Source organism: Budorcas taxicolor, chromosome 16 (genome assembly GCF_023091745.1).
Source record: "Budorcas taxicolor isolate Tak-1 chromosome 16, Takin1.1, whole genome shotgun sequence".
Classification (NCBI taxonomy): domain Eukaryota; kingdom Metazoa; phylum Chordata; class Mammalia; order Artiodactyla; family Bovidae; genus Budorcas; species Budorcas taxicolor.
In genome coordinates, this window is record NC_068925.1 from 68,884,646 (window position 1) to 68,905,667 (window position 21,022).

At 37.6% G+C, this 21,022-nt stretch overlaps 1 protein-coding gene across 1 annotated transcript in view; it reads left to right on the forward strand.

Moving 5' to 3' along the window:
- PLA2G4A (phospholipase A2 group IVA) overlaps window positions 1-21,022 on the forward strand; it is a 217,736-nt gene that overhangs the window by 107,254 nt on the left and 89,460 nt on the right. Inside the window, exons 3-4 of the mRNA XM_052653583.1 lie at window positions 17,764-17,912; window positions 18,688-18,801. Coding sequence (XP_052509543.1) covers window positions 17,764-17,912; window positions 18,688-18,801 — 263 coding nt within the window. The remainder of the gene's footprint in view (window positions 1-17,763; window positions 17,913-18,687; window positions 18,802-21,022) is intronic.

Sequence of the window (21,022 nt, forward strand, 5' to 3'; positions counted from 1 at the left end):
GTTTCCTGTCTTTTTATTTTTTCCTCATCTTAGAGATGTTGAGAGAATTCAGTGAGCTGATACACGTGATGCACTTACATGCCTCATGCATAGTAATTACTCAATGACTATTTTATATTATTGTTAAAATGATTTTGGATATGAATGTAAGAAGACATTAATTTCTTATATATAGTCTTTATATAAATCAAAAAATTTTCTATTTAGGTAGATTGTTCACTTGACATAATTTTCAGTTTTTCATCTTAGAAACAGGAAATTTCCATTCTGAATTTCTGTGTTGAGCAGATGATTGGATCCTTGCATGTGATGCATTTACATGCCTCATGCATAGTAATTACTCAATGACTATTATATATTATTGTTAAAATGATTTTGGATATGAATGTAAGAAGACATTAATTTCTTATATATAATCTTTATATGAATCAAATAATTTTCTATTTAGGTAGATTGTTCACTTGACATAATTTTCAGTTTTTCATCTTGGAAACAGGAAATTTCCATTCTGAATTTCTGTGTTGAGCAGATGATTGGATCCTTGCCACACAACCACCCACCCCGCCCCCGGCCAACACTCTGGTCTTTTTTTTTTAATTAATTTTTTTTTGATTGAAGGATAATTGCTTTACAGAATTTTTTCTGCTTTTTGTTTCTTTTTCAGCTCAAGGGAAATGGTGGAATGGTGCTTTCACTGTCTTATTGATACTCTTGGGCACAGTTCACTCGTTTGCTGCCTTGACAGCTGTCCAGGCCTCTGTTTAGCACTTATCACATGCAGAAATTCCCTGGTGGTCCAGTGGTTAGGACTCTGTGCTTCCACTGCAGGGGACCAGGTTTCAATCCCTGGTCCAGATTTACAAGTCACATGGCATGGCCCCCCAATGAAACAAAAACAATCCCTTCCCACAAAATACTTGTCACATGTACTTGTAAGGCAGGGGCCTATTTCTTACTTTTTAGAAAATAAGCGCTTGAGTCTGGAAGATCTCAGAGAATTTTGGGTGAATGAATAAAATGCATAAATATATATAACTATACCTTTCTTCTTGGATATTGTTTCCTTTTTTGCCTCACTAGAGAGAGAATTTAAAAAACAATTTCATACTGCATTTTTATAGATTATAAACACTTCTGCTATTTTTATCCATAGCTATCCAAAATTTTCATAGGTTTCAAACTTGTAACACCTTGGATTGATTTATAATATAATTAATCTTTTCTTGGATTAATTATGGAATTGCAAATACTTCTTTTTATAAATGGCACTGCTGTTGTCATCTCTTCTGAATCAAACTTTTCCCTAACATCAGTGGTGATTGAACATGAATTTTGGTTTACTAAATATTTTTGTAATATTTTTGAGTATCCACCCATGACTCTAAAAATTCTGAAATATTTCCCAGTGGGCTTTTTATGGAAAATAATTTCAAGATGAGCAAAGTATTCTGGAACACACACATCTGTCTCTTATCTCTTATCTAGTATTTTCTATGTGGTAGGAAAATAGAAATGTATTAGAGAGGCTTTGTTGTTTAGAACTTAATTAGAATGTCATGCAATTTATTAAGCTGTCAAATGGTTTCGTGAGTATGGTTAGTCTTTTTCCTCTCTATCTAAATTTCAATGGATTTTTTTGTTTGTTTACAGGTATATATTTGGGTGTTTTAGGTAAATGTAGTGAATGACACTATTTTATGATATTTTGTTAACATCAATGGATCCTTGGTGGATTTCACCACATTTATTCAATAAGATAAATAGAGCCATATTCCAGTGGTATATTTGGCAGCCATGCTTCTGTGAGATAATCTATTAGCAGGTTCCTGTCCAGGTGAAGAGTACATTACCAGTAGTAGTAGGGACACAGCCCATGTGTTCTCTTTTTATTTTTTTAAGACCTATCAGTAGTGGATCCTGCTCACCTGGTCTTCCGGGGAATTCCCTCATTTAGTTCTTTATTGTATATATATCTTATACTTGAGCTTCTTCATCTTAAAAAAACTTTTTATGTTTTTCATACGTGTTATTTAACATCTCAGTGTTCTACAGAGTATCTTTAATTTTCTAAAGTTAAAGGAAAAAAACCCTAATTTTTAAAACCGTTTTTACATCTGAGTAATAATGACCTTCTTGTTATGTGCTAAGTAGATACTCTTTGTCCAAAATCATATACCACTTCTATTAATATATTGAACTGCTGTGATTAGTACGTAGTGGAATTAAATTAGAAAACAGGTTAAATGTTCCTTAAATTTCCAAAGAAAAGCATACTGTTAAAGTTTTCATTTCAAAGAGAGTGGCTCTGCTGGTCTAAAATTTTTGGGAAGACACTTATCATATATATTATTTTAGTACATTTTATATTTTCACTTTTTTCTTTAGAAGAAAATTGTATGATGCAGAAATTGAAATGACTAGTTAAAGTTCACTGAGATCTGGTATGAGGGGTTTTGTAGATTTTGCTACTTTTTGGAAGCACTTTTACCTTCTCACTCCTCATTTGATGTATCAGTACGTTTTTCATAAAATGTTTTAGATCAAATCCTAGACAAAATTATTTTAAGTTGCTGTTCAAAGCATCATCTAAACTTCCAGATGCAAAATGAAATAACAGTTCTGAAATTTCATCTTTGGGAAAGAAATGTTACACATAACCCAGTGCTTATCCCAGCATTATTAATGTCATCAATGCATGCTGAATCAATTATGTGTGCACACACACACACGTATATTATTTTTTCAGATTCTTTTCCCTTATAGGTTATCACAAAGTGTTCCCTGTGCTATATAGGAGGTCCTTGTTGGTTATTTATTTTATATATGTTAATGGTAGTGAGTTTATGTTAACCTTAAACTAATTTATCCTTCCTCCCTCCTAGACTTTTTTTTAATGAGGATTAAATGAGATTGTGAAATGCTTAGAAAAGTGCTTGATGCATAATGTACACAATGTGTTTGTTAAATGAATAAACAAAAATGCTAAGCAGAGTTCTTAGGATTTTATATTTCATATACCCATTTCTGTAGCACTGTGAGATATGTGATGTTGTTAATTTTACCAGTGTAGGGGTTTGTTTAAAGACATTAAATGAATAGCCCCAAATCACACAGCTGTTCTGTTTTGGGGCGAGAGCTCAAGCCTGTCTCATGCTGATGTCTGTTCTTGCAGCAGCTTTGCCTTTGAGCTATTTATAACCTAGTTGAGAAGATGAAACGAGTGTAAATAGCTCAGAGATTGTGTGTTTAGATTACACAGTATTACTAATTTTGAAAAGTGTTGACATTAAGCTTCTGAGAAGACTTTACAGCTTGAATAGAGGTATAGATGGGTTTTATAACTTAAGTACAGTTTTAATGTCTGGAATGGATATGGATGTGGGATATTTCAATTTGGAAAAAATATAAGAAAATATTTTAAAAATGGGATTGACATAGCCCATTGAATTACACTACTTAGGGAATTTAGCTGATTTCTAATGATTTATCCCAAGAATAAATATCAGATAGCAAGGATAATGCCCTCTAGAGCAGTGGTTCTAAACTGGTGATTAGTTTTGGCCCCAGCCACATGGGGAAATGTCTGGAGATACTTTTATCTTGATTTATTTTTTATTTTATTTTTTAATTTATTTGGCCACCCTGTGTGGCATGTAGGATACTAGTTCCCTGACCAGGGATCAAACCTGCACCCCTTGCATTGGAAGCATGAAGTCTTAACCATCAGACCATCAGGGAAGTCCCTGGAGACATTTTTACTTGTCACAATTGGGAGATCCTGCTGGCTTCTAGTGGTTAGAGGTCACAGACAGTGCCCCAGAGCAAAGGATTATCTATCCTCAAATGTCAATAATGTCAAAATTAAGAACTCCTGTGCCGTCTATGGGGTCGCACAGAGTTGGACACGACTGAAGCAACTTAGTAGTAGTAGTAGTAGTTTTAATGAAAAAGAATTATTCTTGTGTAGAGTAGAATTATATATATATATATATAATATATTGATAAATCCACATAGCTAAAATTAATGATATAAATATATTAATATGATTTATAATTCTACAGAAGAATTTCTAGAGATTTACTCTCTCCAGCCTAAAGGGATTCCAAGAAACATCCCTAGTTTATGAATCTTTAAAACATTCCAAGCAGAAATACTGATAACAGAAATATTTTTGTTTTCTTCCAAAAAGGCATCATAGAGATTTAATTAAGAGGGCAATGCAGGTAACAACAAAACTTGCTGTTCTGTTTTAGATCTATGTTTAGCTTTCTTTGGGTCATTTTCCATGTATCTTTGTTCTTTCATCAACACCAGCATTCTTTACAATAAGTTGTTTTTGTTATATGCCAGGTGGTAACCTGCTTCCTTACTCTAGTAAGTCAGTTAGTACAAAATGTACCAAGTCAATTGTGAGTAGATATTATTGGGCTTTCTTTCTGACATCCATTTGGCTGATGGTACATTCTGATAGTTTCATGTTCATTTCAAAAGGAAACATGTGACGCTGAGAAGACACCATGCAACATCAGAGGCTGTGAGAAAAAAGGAAAATGAAAAATAGGAGGTGTTCAAACTGGAGACTCTGCCTGATAAAGGGATCCCTAAACAGTGTTAATAAAATGGCTTCATAATTTCAAATGAAGAAAAAGCATTCTATAATTATTTGAGTTCCAGACAATGCTGCCTTAATTATAAGGGTTTTGCACATCTTTCCCCAATTTATATAGAATCACTATCAAAGATCTGTTTTACTAAACCACATCAAATTCTTCACTAACTTTTCCAGCTTCTGCATTTCCAGCAATTTACAGGGGTTACCCTTCAGCACCTATAGCCATAACAATTCTAATTTTGAGCCCATTCTGGAGGGAGTAGGGGCAGCTACTCATAAACCCTTAGCACTTTGCCCTATTTTTTGAGTTATTAAGGAAGGCACTCTGGGATTTGAAGATATGCTTATTTATTCATTTATATTTGTGTTTACTACTTGGAAATAAAAGTTAAATTCAAATGCACTTGGAGAAAAATAACTGACATTGATATTTGTGTATTAAAATACAAATAAATGGGGTAGGACAAAGTACTAGGAAGTATGAAACATACTAACAAAGAGTAGAAAGAAGTTAGAGAGGAGAGATGGTTGTGCCTATAATAAAGGTCACCACTTCTACAGTATTGCTGAGAGCTAAAGATTATGTGGAATTATTTTAATTTTATGAAGATGAGGCCACTAGGAGACATGATTGGCAGTGCCCAATGTAACCCGAGAGGAAAATAGAAGTTGACTTATGAACTAGATAAGGGAAGCATAGAGAGAACATCTCATTCCATGCATCTTTTAAGTGACCCTTATCTTGGATAGTCTTAGGACAAGGATAAAGACATGAATAACATTTAGTTATGAATGACTAGTGTTTAGTTATCAGCTAAACTGTCCAATGAAAACACAATGATATGCTTAAGTAAAAGAGAAGCAATGTTCTCTTAGATAGAACAGATGCTTCTGCCATCAATGTGACTGTGCAGCGTGTTTGAAATATGTGGATTCCAGATTTGCTCCATGGCCTGAATGTTCTAGTGCCTGTTGGAGGAGGGTCACTGACCAGAAAGAAACCTGAGGTCCAGTTTGGGAGGCCTTGTAGGCCTGTTATCACAATGATTAGGCTTGCACTGAAGGTCAAAAGTGTTTCACAAAGACAAGTATGGCAGCATTATGGAGAGTGGCTTGAATGTGGGAAGATAAGCAACAAACAAAATTATGTGACTAGTCCAGGTGACTTAGTTGAACTGGGTAGGTGACTTTTCGAGAGGAACTGAGGAGCCAGCATATTGAACGTTAAATAGGTAAAAGCTGGAAACAGGATCTATGAGGAAAAGAGAATGACTCTCATGTTTCTGCCTCCAACAGCTAGAAATGATGGTACTATTCAATAAAATAAGAAATTCGGGAAAAATAACACATTTTTATTTCAGTTTTTTTGGTTTTGTTTTGCTATGTTTTTTCTTTCCTTTTGCATTTAGGGAAAAAAGTTCAAAATGGACTACTTAGCAATAAATGATATATGGGTGTATAATGAAGAATCTTGTATTTGTCATTTCTTTAAGGCTGCAAGGAGGAATGTATGATGACTGCCATTTAAACCTGAAGATGATTGGCTTTAGAGGATCTGAGAATAGTTATCCTATAGGATTGATATGTGCCGTGTGACTTGAAGGGTGCACACTGAGTATTCTTAAGACTGTATAGGCCTTCCCTGGTGGTCCAGTGGTGAGAACTCTGTCCACCCACTGCAGGGGACATGGGTTTGCTTCTTGGTCAGGGAACTAAGACCCCACATGCTGTGTGATAGGGCCACCAAAATCCCCGAAACTGTATAAGTAGCTGTGGTAATTCCTTTTCAAATGTTTTTGACTACATTAGCACTAAATTTTTTAGAGTTTACTTTCTTCTAAAACATTCTAATGGAGATTTGTAAGACCAATGAAGAGAAAGTCCATAGTTTAGTGGTAAGCTGGGGATAAAAGATTTCAGATACAATGAGGAAACAGAGATGTAGTTAGGGAATCAGGAAAAAAAAAATGTTTTGAACACAAAAGAAGATAATTGTGTAAAGGGCATTGCATATATGCCAAATCAAATGAAAATTGAGAAGAAAAACTTACTGAATTTGACACTGAAGTTATGATAGGGGCATGGTGACTGTCAGGAGTTAATGAGAGGAGGTTGATATAGAGAAATGTTTGTTAAAAAGTACACACTTCCAGTTATAAGAAGAATAAGTTCTGGGGCTGTAATGTACAGCATGCTGAGTGTAGCTAATAACATTGTACTTTGTTTCTGGGACTTCCCTGGTAGTCCAGTAGCTAAGACTCTGCACCCCCAGTGCTGGGGACCTGAGTTCCTTCCCTGGTCAGGGAACTAGATCCCACGTGCCACAACTAAGACCTGGCACAGTAAAATAAATAAATAAATCTAAAAAAAAAACAAACTTGTATTATGTTCCTCAAATTAGGTAGGAAAGTAGATCTTAAACGTTCTTACCATAAAAAAGAAAAGGCAATTATGTTAGGAAACAGAGGTGTTAACTAGCTCAACTGTGGTAATCATTTGGCAGTAGGTATGTGTAGCAAATAACCATATTGTATACCTCAAAGTTACACAGTGTCAGTTGTCAGTTACATCTCAATAAAATTGTGCAATAAGAGAGAATAGACTGATTATGGTGATAAAATAAGGCAGAGCATAATAGGTTAGGAGTTTATGGGTAATGGGACTTAGAAGCAGTACATATAAACTATATTATTTTTCCAAAAACTTTGATGAAAAAGAGGAAAGATCTTGAGGAATTGGCAGAATCAATTAAAGTTGTATTTGTTTTTTAGAATAATCAATGTTTGTCTATATTTATAGGTTGAAAGGAAGTAGCCATGCCCACATAAATATATACAAATTACATTTGAGGTTGGGGATAAATAAATGAGAAATCTCTGAAAGGAGGTGGAATAGTCTGAAATTGAGAAAAGAGTACATGGAAACTTATTCTTCTAAGATATCAGGGAAGAATTTAAGTATGAATAAATACAATTTCATATTATAAATATATTTTTTAAATTGTGAGGGATGGGGAAGAGAAACTAGAAGAGAACATTTAATCCTCTCCTTCTTGTTTTCCTAGTGAAGTGTGAACCTGAGTTGTTTTCTTAAATGATAAATAGTGAGTAGGGTAGGTGACTCGAGAAAAGCAGTAAATGTTTGAACAACCACATGGAGGATGGAAATAAAAAAGAATAGGGATTAGTTATATGTTTGTTCAAGTTAATAGTTAAATGGTCATTGGACTATGCTGAAGCAACTAACAGTGGAGCATTCCTTTCTCCTAAGAGCAATTTAGAAAATACAGATTAAATTAATTTTTAAAATGTCTGAAAGATTTAAAAGCCGCTGAGTCAACTAGGATTTGAGGGACTAAGATCTCAGTAGGAAGAGAAGTCATTGAATTAGGTCCAGTATTCTGCTAGCCACTTCCTGCTCAATCCACTGTGCAATCTCAGTGGGTATAGGGGTGATGGGGATGTGAGATGTGGCCAGGTAGTGAAGAATCCACTAGAACTTTGGCAATCTCAAAGGACTTGGGGATATAAAAGCTGGATTTCAGAACCAAGTCAGTGAGAATTTGAGGGGCAAGATCCCTGAGAGAAGAGAAGCATAGAGAAGCCCGGAAGTCAGCACCTGAACCATGTGTAGGAGCCAAATTTGTAATTTATGCAAGACAGCAGGCTAAGAGGCCAACACAAACTATGAGAAAAGAAAAGCAGTGTTGTTGGCAGTGTCATAGTGCCAAGAGGACAAGACAAACGGGTACTAGAGCTGCCAGATAAAAGGGGCCAAGGAAACGCCCCAGGCTCTCAGTTGAGAGTGGATAAGAAGTAGACTGAACTTTAAAAATTCTGGGTTGTAGGCTATACACATCCCCAAATGTTCAAGATAATGCCTTGCTAATGATTGCCAACAAAGGTCCATCTAGTCAAGGCTATGGTTTTTCCAGTGGTCATGTATGGATATGAGAGTTGGACTATGAAGAAAGCTGAGCACCGAAGAATTGATGCTTTTGAAGTGTGGTGCTGGAGAAGACTCTTGAGAGTCCCTTGGACTGCAAGGAGATCCAACCAGTCCACCCTAAAGGAGATCAGTCCTTGGTGTTCTTTGGAACGACTGATGCTAAAGCTGAAACTCCAATACTTTGGCCACCTCATGCGAAGAGTTGACTCATTGGAAAAGACTTTGATGCTGGGAGGGATTGGGGGCAGGAGGAGAAGGGGATGACCGAGGATGAGATGGCTGGATGGCATCACGGACTCGATGGACATGAGTTTGGGTGAACTCCAGGAATTGGTGATGGACAGGGAGGCCTGGTGTGCTGCGATTCATGGGGTCGCAAAGAGTTGGACACGACTGAGCGACTGAGCAACTGAACTGAACTGAACTCAAGGAATTTGAAGAGAGAGAATTAGTAAACTGAATAGGCTAGTAGAAAGTATCCAGATTAAAATACAGAGAACAAAATGTGAAATAAAATATAGATTAAAATATAATGAATATCTGGGGTATGATTTAAAAATCTCTGGGGAAGAGAAAGAGAATGGGGCAGAAATAATATTTGAAGATATAATGGCTGAGAATTTTTTGTAACTGATAAAAATGCTGTTATGAACTCAAGGGTAAATACAAAAAAATCAGATATTATGCATATTGCATTAAAACTGTTGAAAACTAAAGGCAAAGAAAAAACATCCTAAAAGCTTATCTAGAGGGGAAAAGACATATTCAGAATAGCAAGAGCTGACTCACTGGAAAAGACCCTGATGCTGGAAAAGACTGACAGCAGGAGAAAGGGGCGACAGAGGATAAGATGGCTAGATGGTATCACGACTCAACAGACATGAGTTTGAACAAATTCTGGGAGATGGTGAAGGACAAGGAAGCCTGGCATGCTGCAGTCCATGGGGTCGCAAACAGTCACACACTACTGAGCAACTGAACAAGAGAAAAGCAAAAAACTGAAAGTAAATTCCTCAACAGACCAGATCGAAGCCATGAGGTAACAGAATGACATTTTTTAAGTGCTGAAATAAAATAAGAATAATAATTTACAGTATAATCATTTACTATAAAATACAATAATAATTATCACAACAATTTATTATAAAACCATTATTTATTATAAACTGTAATAATACTAATTGGAGTTGCTACAAGCTTAAATGAATACAGTAGACAGTCTGTAAGTCCATAAACACTTATACAACCACTTGATTAATGAAATGTTTATATTGTAGTATTAAAGGGCTAAAGACAGCATTTCTAATAAATAATGCCAAGTTTATTGGACAAGATTTTGAGTATGTCTTTTACTCAAGAACATATCCAACAGACCAGTAGAAACACATAAAGAATTATTCAACCTCAGATGGTCATGCAAGATGTGTGAATTTAATCTATAATGAGATATTGTTACATATCCACCAGATGTTTAAAATTACAAAACTGACAATATTAAATATTGAGAATGGTTTCTGCCATGTGAGTATTAACATCCAGATGTGCAAAGGCCTAATAATTCAACATCCAAGTAATTGCATTCTTAGGAATTTCACATCAGAAACGTAAAAATGTGTGCACCAAATGTCACGTCCAAGAATGTTCATAGCATCACCATTAGTAATAGCCCAAAGTAGAAACAATCCAATGTCCACTTATGGTGGAATGGATAAACATTTTATGAAATGCTCAAACAGTAAAACAGTTTACATTAATAATGAATGAATGTGTTATTCTACACATGTCAATATGGATGAGTCTCACAAGCTTAATGGTGAGCAGAGTAAGCCAGACTGATACGTACAGGAGTACATACTGTTCTTGATTCTATTTATATAAGGGTAAAAATAAAAGTAAAAATATTCTCTAGTGACAATGTAATGTTCACCCTCCTGGAGGAGATGGGGAAGGCTTTTGGAGTGCTGATATTGTTCTGTATCTCGATCCGGGTGGTGGTATCATGGATGAATTCATTTTATGAAAATTCACCGAACTGTATGATTAAAATCATCTATTAATACATTTTCTGCATCTATCTTATCCTTCAATAAAAATATTACATTAAGAAAGGGACTAAACTCTTACTGAAATTCATATGTTTATAGTGGAGCTAACCATCACTTTCCCAGGGTTTATATTAGTAAATGAGCTGGCACAGTGCAGGGAGCGTTGAAGAAGCCTGAGCCCCGACTTGATGCATTTAAACTGTGGTGTTGGAGAAGACTCTTGAGAGTCCCTTGGACAGCAAGGAGATCAAACCAGTCAATCCTAGAGGAAATCAACCCTGGATATCCATTGAAAAGATTGTTGCTGAAGCTCCAATACTTTGGCCACCTGATGTGAAGAACTGACTCTTTGGAAAAGATCCTGGTGTTGGGAAATATTGAGGGCAGGAGGAGAGGGGGTCGACAGAGGATGAGAAGGTTAGATAGCATCACCAACTCAATGGACATTAATTTGAACAACCTCTGGGAGGTAGTGAAGTACAGAAGAGCCTGGTGTATTGCAGTCCATGGGGTTGCAAAGAGCCAGATGTGACTTAGCAACTGAACAACAAAAAGTGTGGAAATAGTGAAAAGGTTGGCATCATAAAACATTTATGTTTTTAAACCTTTAAGTTTAAAAGCTTTAAGTTCTCCATCTAATTATTACTCTTAAATCATAAATGTTTAAAGGAGTGACCCCATTGCAGAATAGTATTCAGAGGCATTTTTTCAACAAATTATTATTTAATTTTTGGTCTTACTATGGCATTGCTTTGGTGGCAACTGAAGCAGAACACTTGAATATTAGTCCATCACCTTAAATAGATTGCCAGCTCACACACCCTCATGTCTTTATTCTTGGATTTGTTTCCATTTGGTCACTTGAAAATGTATTTAATGGCTAAAGAGAAACAGACATGAATTAATTTGTTGTGCTTAATATAGTCTACAGGCAGAATAACTCCATGATGAAGTCTGGTGCGTGTTGACTTCTCAGTGCCAAAATGTTCCTACTTTTTTGTGGATGTTATTAAACCATTGTTCTTTATTTGATTGTCATGTGTGTGCTATCTGCGCAGTCGTGTTCGACTCTTTGCAACCCCATAGGCTATAGCCCACCAGGCTCCTCTGTCCATGGGATTCTCCAGGCAAGAATACTGGAGTGGGTTGCCATTTCCTTCTCCAGGGGATCTTCCTGACCCAGGAGCCGAACCCGGGTCTCCTGCATTGCAGGTGGATTCTTTACCATCTGAGCCACCAGGGAAGCTGGTGATACATGATTGTCATGAGGTACTTTAAACCCCACTTTTCAAACTTGTGTGCCTAAGTATCATCTGATAAAGTTGTTAAGATGTAGATTTCCAGGTCCATGCTGAAGATTCTGAAAATGTAAAGTGTCTGCATTTTAACACTCCAGGTGATTCTGTGAAGATACTTTAGTAGACTATGTTTTGGGAAACACTACTTTAAGCTCATTGTCAGTGGACTGCAGCTATTCAGAATGGGATTTTAATTTTTTAATATATTTGGCTGCCTTGGGTCTTACTTAGATGTAGCACTTGGCCCTTTTGCTGCATCATGCAGGATCTTTCTTTGTGGTATACAGACTCTCAGATGTGACATGTAGGCTCAGTAATTGCAGCTCACGGGCTTAGTTGCTCAGAGGCATGTAGGATCTTAGTTCCTTGGCCAGATATCCAACCTGAGTCCTCTGCACTGAAAAGTGAATTCTTAACCCCTGGACCACCAGGGAAGTCCCCAGATATTTTACTGTAGATTTGGGGGGGGGGGTGCTTTTCCTTTGGTTTTTTGTTTGTTTGGTTTGCTGCATATATCACATGAATTGTAACATTATGGGGCATCTTGGGCTTCACCAGTGGCTCAGTAGTAAAGAATCCAGCTACAATGCAGGAGACTCTGGACACTCGGGTTTGATCCCTAGATCAGGAAGATCCCTTGGAAGAGGGCCTGGCAGTCAAATCCAGTATTCTTGCTTGGGAAATCCCATGTGGACAGGGGAGCCTGGCGGACTACAGTCCACGGGATTGCAAAGAGTTGGACACGACCATGCACAGCACATGGGGCATCTTTATTTGAAGCAAAGGGTTTAAGGTGCTACTGAGCAAAGTGGATATGAGAAAGCAAATGGAGCATATTTAAAATCAGACTTGGAGTTTGGAAGCTGCCACCAGCTCCTGTGATGAATCATATAATATATGACTCAGACAAAGCTGAAATGACAGATGGCCTTGTTATGACTTTAGGCGGGCACTCCTTCAACTACTGAAGTTTATGAGAAGTTTTACAACCCGGGAATTCTGAAGTTATTTCTGATGCGTGTAGTTTCATGTCATCTTTATGGGAGCAAAAAAAGATCTATATCTCACATCCCCAACATTTTTGTTAGTCACGATTCAGACAAAAGGATACAATGTAAGAAAGTCTGTGCCCACACATTGCATCTTTACCACCCGTTTCTTTGGAGCTAATCAAGGTGAAGCTGAATCAGTGACTCAACAACACCCTGTTAATCCGATAGGCATTAATTCACAAAGGCATGAAATAAAGTTTTTTTCATGTGTTTGACTTTTTCTCCCCTTAATGCATTTCTAGGAATTACTCTAAAGTATGGGCTAAGTTTTGCTGTCAAAAATGGACTGATGTCCCCTTTCAAAGTTTCCTGCCAATGAAGATTATAGATTATGTTTTTTTTTTTTAAGTGAGCTGAGATATGTAATTCTCTTAATCCAATTTTAAAATAGCTTCTTAAAACTTCCTTTCATCCTGTGTTGTCCACCACTGTTACAGCTGTTTCTTAACTTGCAAAGATAAGCAATGATGCAGATTGCAATATCATGGTTTGCAGCTGTCAGTGGTTTTCCACTGTCTAGCAACCTTTGATGTCTCCTCTTTGATGTGTCTTATTAATGAAGCACAACTAGAAAAACCACCAGTCTTGACAAAAACTTTTAGAGTATTGACTGTATTAAGAAGTAAAAATAAGAATCTAAAATAACAGCTTTGCACCAGATTTCAATTTTTTCTTTTTCAAAAAATGTCTGTTGGACTTCCCCGGTTGTCTAGTGGTTAAAACTGGACTGCCAATGCAAGGGGCATGGGTCACTTCCTGACTGGGGACTAAATTCCTCATGCCATGTGGCATGGCCAAAAGATTAAAAAAAAATCTGTCGATGTTCTGACATATAAACACAGGGCTGGCATCATGTTGTATGGTATTTTCTTAATTATTTTGCAAGAGTTAGAATCTGGAAAAGCATATGACCCAATGTGAGTCCAAAATGAGAAGATGGTAATATCACTGGTTGATTCATGCCACTTCAATTTGCTGCTTCCTGCCTCTATCTAGTTCCTCACAAAGAACTTCACTATCTACTTTCTCTTTCTTGTGTGACTGGAGAAAACCTGCCCCTCCTCTTTTTCAAAGATTCAAATAAAGATCAAACCTCATAAGGCCATTTCTCCACCTATGATTTAACATTATGTATGTGTAACAACCTGGGTGACTGAGTTGCTAGTCACTAGTTTAGCGTATCTGCTTGTCTTCCTTGCCTCTAAAATTAGGCTATTAGCATTTGACTCACTTCCACGTTTCAAATCTGCACTTTCGTGTTTGGCTCCCTCAAAGTGCTTCTTGATGGGCAGTCCCTGGCGTTTAGGAGGCACCCAAATATTTGTTGAATGAGTGAATGATATTTACCATGTTTACCTCCCCTTCCTGGCATACTTTTTGTTTTCCAAGATTAGCTTTTGCTTGGTTTTTTGTTTTCCAATATTTTCTTGTTGTTGTTAAGTCTCTAAGTGGGTCTGATCTTTACGACCCCAGGGACTGTAGCCTGCCAGACTCCTCTGTCCTTGAGATTTCCCAGGCAAGAATACTGGAGTGGGTTGCCATTTCCTTCTTCATTTCTGATATTTCAGGGGGGTGGGGAAAGAGCATTAGTCCCATAAAAAACTAAACTTATGGGATGAGGAAGGGCTACGTTTTTATACATTTAATGTGAAGAGCCATTGCATATTCTCCCTAAGAGTATGTATTTACTTCTACTCAGAAAAGGAAAGGTATTTTTCTTTATAATCTTCCACCTCATGCTATTCTAATGATTTTATTTCGTTATTTTTGGCTGCTCTGGGTCTTCTTTGCTGCATGTGGCCTTTCTCTAGTTGCGGCCAGTAGGGACTACCGTCTAATTGCAGTGCATGGAATTCTCATTGCAGATGCTTCTCTTGTTGTGGGGCACAGGCTCTAGGATCAGGGGCTTCAGTAGTCGTGGCTCTTGGACTCGTTGGTTGTGACACCTGGGCTCTAGCACACAGGCTCAGTAGCTGTGGTTCCTGGGCTTATTTGCCCCACGGCATGTGGAATCTTCACAGACCAGTAATCAAAGCTGTATTCCCTGCATTGGTAGGTGGATTTTCAACCACTGGACCACTAGGGAAGTCCTCTACTTGCTATTCTAAATATGTAGTTTTATTTGTGGTTTGCAGCCCTGAGCACTGGTGACATGGCAGAAACATGGTTAAGGAAAAGGAACAGTCATCTCTTGGTCAAGGAGTGAGTTGAATCCCCTTTTAGTGTGTCCTTCTCTTCTTTGGCCCATTTTCTCTTCCATCCTTCCTGCCTAGTCTTCTATTTTCTAATTTGTCTACCATTGACCTGTCGAGAGAGAAAAGCATCAAGTTAGAAATTGCTATGTATGAATGTTCTAAACCAGTGAATTGTGTACCTTACACAATGTTACACATCAATTATATCTCAATATGAAGACATATATAAATTCAATGAAAATAACTAGCTATTTCCTTCTGTCTAAAAGAAAGATATCAAAAGTGTGAACAGACATGACCTCCTCAGATCAACTGAATAACTGTTTAAAAATGCAGATCCCCAATCTCTCTATAGATCTGATTATGGGTCTTATGGAATGAGGGTCAAAGTTCTGTGTATTTAACCAAAATCCTAGGCATTTATTTTATACTCTCTGTTTTAAGACTCAGCTTCCCTTGACCAATGATACATAAACTTCAAGTGGAAAAATTAACTAAATGACAATCCCAAATGCTTATTCTTTTGTAGATCTTCTAACTTAACAGTAAAAAAAAAAAAAAAAGCCCACTTAAAAAGTATGATAACCACAGAGAACTGTGGTGGGCATCAATTACATTATTTGACCGTAACTATTGTAAAAGGACAAAGTATATTTTAAAAAATTATTCATAAAATTATTCTTTGAAAGTCAGTCATTTAAGAACTGTTTTTGCTTTTGCTTTGTTTTCAATGTTTGCATCTTTTTCTGTGTGAACTTTTGCACCTCTCTCTCTCTCTTTCCACCCTTACCCTCTCTCCGTTTCCACTTTCCCTCTCTTCCCTTCCTCCTGTCTCCCTTCTTCTTCCCCAAAACTCCTTTCCAGCCCCTCTTGCCTTGGCAAGCCACCCATTATGATCACATCTTTAGCACTCAGGAGCATGATGTCATTGAGAGAATGACCGTCACAGTCGCATCTTGCTCTGATACTTATTAGGTGTATGATATTAACATTTCTCATTTCTTGTTGCCTCAACACTAAAAGTACTTTATAGTGCTGTTTTGTGAGATTAGAATGAGACTCCCGCGTGTGACGTGCTCAGCAGAAATCCTGTCAGTCATCACTCAATGGCTGGTTTTCGTGGTTATGAGTTATAATGGCCACACAGGAAAGGATGTGTTAAACAGAAAAGTTGAGTCCTTAAGTTCAGTTCAGTTCAGTCGCCCAGTCATGTCTGACTCTTTGCAACCCCATGAATCGCAGCACACCAGGCCTCCCTGTCCATCACCATCTCCTGGAGTTCACTCAGACTCGCATCCATCAAGTCCGTGATGCCATCTCATCCTCGGTCGTCCCCTTCTCCTCCTGCCCCCAATCCCTCCCAGCATCAGAGTCCTTTCCAATGAGTCAACTCTTCTCATGAGGTGGCCAAAGTACTGGAGCTTCAGCTTTAGCATCATTCCTTCCAAAGAAATCCCAGGGTTGATCTCCTTCAGAATGGACTGGTTGGATCTCCTTGCAGTCCAAGGGACCTTCAAGAGTCTTCTCCAACACCACAGTTCAAACACATCAATTCTTCAGCGCTCAGCCTTCTTCACAGTCCAACTCTCACATCCATACGTGACCACAGGAAAAACCATAGCCTTGACTAGGCTGACCTTAGTCGGCAAAGTAATGTCTCTGCTTTTGAATATACTATCTAGGTTGGTCATAACTTTTCTTCGGGACCTTAAATATTGTAATAGTTGTTAAATTCTGAAGATACAAAGAGGAGTTCCTAACCTCACGTTGTTCACAGTCTTGTAAGAAAAGTGCAGTAGTGTAAGATGAGGATTCAGAAGAGCCACTCAAGAGACAATGATCAATATTTCCACACACAGGGTCAGTTCCCTTGCTATGAAATATATATAGAGAGAGGGAGGAAATTTAAACAGTTCATTCCAGTCATTTCTCTCAGTTTAAAATGGTAACCATATCATGTCCTGACTCAGTGGGTCTTTACATGCAACTGAAAAAGCTGTCACTTCCTTGATATACTCACTTCCATCCGATTGAGTACCATAATAAATACAGAAATATGTATTGACTACTATTGTAAATGCCTCCCCTTAGAGTTTTTCAGTGTACAACCTGTACAACCATCCAAGGCAGCCTTATAACCTTAAACAGTATTTATGTCACATTGGCTTTCATTATTTGGTTTGGCAAATAACATAGTTGGGTAATTTTTCTAATACAAACAATCATGATGATCCTGAGCTCATAATCTTGTCATCATTGTAGTCCTAGGATAGAGGTTATGTTGTGGTTATCTAAATGAGATTGTTATCATTGTCTGTAGTTGGACTGAAATGTTGATTGCAGTGACCATGCCCTCTAGGCAGAGAGAGGAATTCTGAATAGGTCACCTAATAAATGATTCCCTCTCAAAGGACTGTTAGGAAGTACAGGAGCATAATATGTAGAAAGCATATAACCTACAATGTTCTTCCAGTATATATCATTTGGTCTCAGACATTTCAAATATGTAATTGTAGATTCATTGAAAATAACCTGATAACACATGTCAATAAAAACAAATCAGAATTTAATCACATTTTTGCTTCCTTCTCACTTGTGTTTAATGTCTACAGTTGACACTCCAGACCCCTATGTGGAACTTTTCATCTCTTCAACCCCTGACAGCAGGAAGAGAACAAGACACTTCAATAATGACATAAACCCTGTGTGGAATGAGACCTTTGAATTTATTTTGGATCCTAATCAGGAAAATGTTTTAGAGGTAAGTGAGTCATCGGGGGATAGTGGGTCAATGGGGGTCAAGTGAGTCACTGGGTGGGGGGGTTATCTTCAAGTTGATCTTGAACGCATCAAATTTTCCCTCTCACTGCCTTCATTCTTCTCAGTTAGGTGGCTGGAGTACAGCTGTACAGTATATGGTAGATGAGCTTCTAGCTGCCACACATCGAGCTATGTGAGTGTCCAAATGCAGAAGTTACGAGGGGCTAGAGTCTTTAATCCTCACCATGTACTTTGCTACAGTCCATGGAGTCATAAGAGTCAGACATGATTTAGTGACTAAACCATGCCAATCAATTGCACTTTGGAGAAAATATTCTTTCTGTTTTAAAAGGGAGGATCCAAGTACAAAGGATAAAATATTGCCGATTAGGACGTCAAAATAAGTTAATTTTCTTAAATTTGAAATAGTTAGCTTTAGAATAAGTTCACATAAATTTTTTCCAACAGTTACATGAGTTTTCTACATTAACTTCTTTCTCATATTCCAAAATAACATTTCCTCTGAGAGGGGAGAAATTTCATTTTTCAAAATGTCATAATGAATAGGTCAATCACAAGAGTGAAAAAATCAATGATTATGTTAGAAACTCAGAAAAGACAAAGTATTACTAGTAGAATACTTAGGATTTCAAATGACTGTTAAATATTGCTTGAGGTTTTTCATTTTTTTTTTAAAGTGTGGTGGAGATTTTAGATATAATTTCCAAAGATCCCAGAAAAATTTGATATCTGTGCTCTATTTTTTCTCTCTACAGATCACGTTAATGGATGCCAACTATGTTATGGATGAAACTCTTGGGACGACAACGTTTCCCATATCTTCTATGAAAGTTGGAGAGAAGAAACAGGTTCCTTTTATTTTCAATCAAGTAAGCAACACAACAGAATTATTTTTCAACCTTATGTCGGATAAAATCTAGTTAATCTGGAGAGTTGGAGTTTAATGTTTGGAAATCCTTCCCTTCCTTCCTTGCTCTTTTCCTTAGCTGTGCTGCATTTCTCAGATTTCAATAATTTTTTAAAGAATAATAAACCTTTAGAAAAATTATTTACACTGAGCAAACATTAGAGTCTTTTTACAGGAAACTAGTATTTTACAATGAGAATTGTAAGCAACTGGTAGACCAGGATTCAGAAAGCTTGCCAATGCGTTAATTTATTCTTGTTGGGTGCAGCTCGGTGTTTTTGTCCCTTCAAATGATTTTCCAAATCTCTCTCCTCTCACCTAAATGTACATATCCCTTAATCTTACCTCCTTTCCTAACAGTTACCATCCTGAATTATCTCTTTCTTCATGAACCTCCATGATAATTACATGTTGTTCATTGGGACTGAATCTTTTAACCTCTGCAAACTAAAATCCTGTAGTCCAGAAATTTAGAATAGTGGTCATGCATGCCTAAGAAATGACTTAAGCCCTGAGGACTACCTGACCAGTTCATGTAATCAGAGGAACCCTGGTGCCTTATGCACACTGCAGTCACGCACTCCCCACCTATCCCTTTAGCTGCTACAAAAACCACGTCTTCTATATATTTTCTGTCCAGTGCCAAGAGATACACTGGCCACATTTTAAAGTTATTTCATTCATTCCTCTTTCAAATGTTTACTGGAGTCTACCCATCATTGTGTTGTGTTCAAGGCTTCTAAAGAAGAATAAGATATAGGAAGTTTTTCCCTCAATTATCTTCATCTGGGGCAGAGGTGAGGTAGAGGCTGGGAAAGCAAATGGATATAGAGAGATAGATGTGGTGAAAAGAAACCACCACATAGCAAGATTAAGTATCAATGAGGCATATACAGACTGCAGTGGGAAGACAGAATAAAGAAAAATTGTGTTATGAGAGGAGGCCAGGTGTGGATCCGTATCAGTAGGTGATTTTGAGCAGGTCAAACAGTGAACATAGCTGTTAACACTTTGTCATTTGAAGCCAGGTTGTTTGGTGTTTAAATCCTACCTTTGTTTCTTACCATCTGTTTCATCCTGGCAAAATCACTTAGCTTCTCTGAATCTCGATTTACTCACCTGTGAAGTGGAGATCCCTCGAGGAGGAAATGGCAACCCATTCCAGTATGCTTGCCTGGAAAATTCGATGCTCAGAGGAGCATGGTGGGCTACAGTCCATGGGGTCTCAAAGAGTTGGACATGACTGAATGACTGAGCATGCAAAGTGGAGATAATATCTCATAGGAAAATCACTATGATTAAATGAGTTAATTCTATTTATATTTATCTATATAATTTATATGTAATGCATATTACATTTAAATATATTCTGATATAATTATTCAGTTCAGTTCAGTTCAGTTCAGTCGCTCAGTCGTGTCTGACTCTTTGCAACCACATGAATCACAGCACGCCAGGCCTCCCTGTCCATCCCCAATTCCTGGAGTTCACTCAAACTCACGTCCATTAAATCGATGATGCCATCCAGCCATCTCATCCTCTGTCGTCCCCTTCTCCTCCTGCCCCCAATCCCTCCCAGCATCAAAGTCTTTTCCAATGAGTCAACTCTTCACATGAGGTGGCCAAAGTACCGGAGTTTCAGCTTCAGCATCAGTCCTTCCAGTGAACACCCAGGACTGATCTCCTTTAGGTTGGACTGGTTTGATCTCTTTTCAGCCCAAGGGACACTCAAGGGTCTTCTCCAACACCACAGTTCAAGAGCATCAGTTCTTTGGTGCTCAGCTTTCTTCACCATCCAACTCTCATATCCATACATGACTACTGGAAAAACCATAGCCTTAACTAGACGGACCTTTGTTGGCAAAGTAATGTCTCTGCTTTTAAATATGCTATCCAGGTTGGTCATAACTTTCCTTCCAAAGAGTAAGCATCTTTTAATTGGCTGCAATCACCATCTACAGTGATTTTGGATCCCCCAAAATAAAGTCTGACACTGTTTCCACTGTTTCCCCATCTACTTGCCATGAAGTGATGGCACCAGATGCCATGATCTTAGTTTTCTGAATGTTGAGCTTTAAGCCAACTTTTTCACTCTCCTCCTTCACTTTCATCAGGAGGCTTTTTAGCTCCTCTTCACTTTCTGCCATAAGGATGGTGTGGTCGGCATATCTGAGGTTATTGAT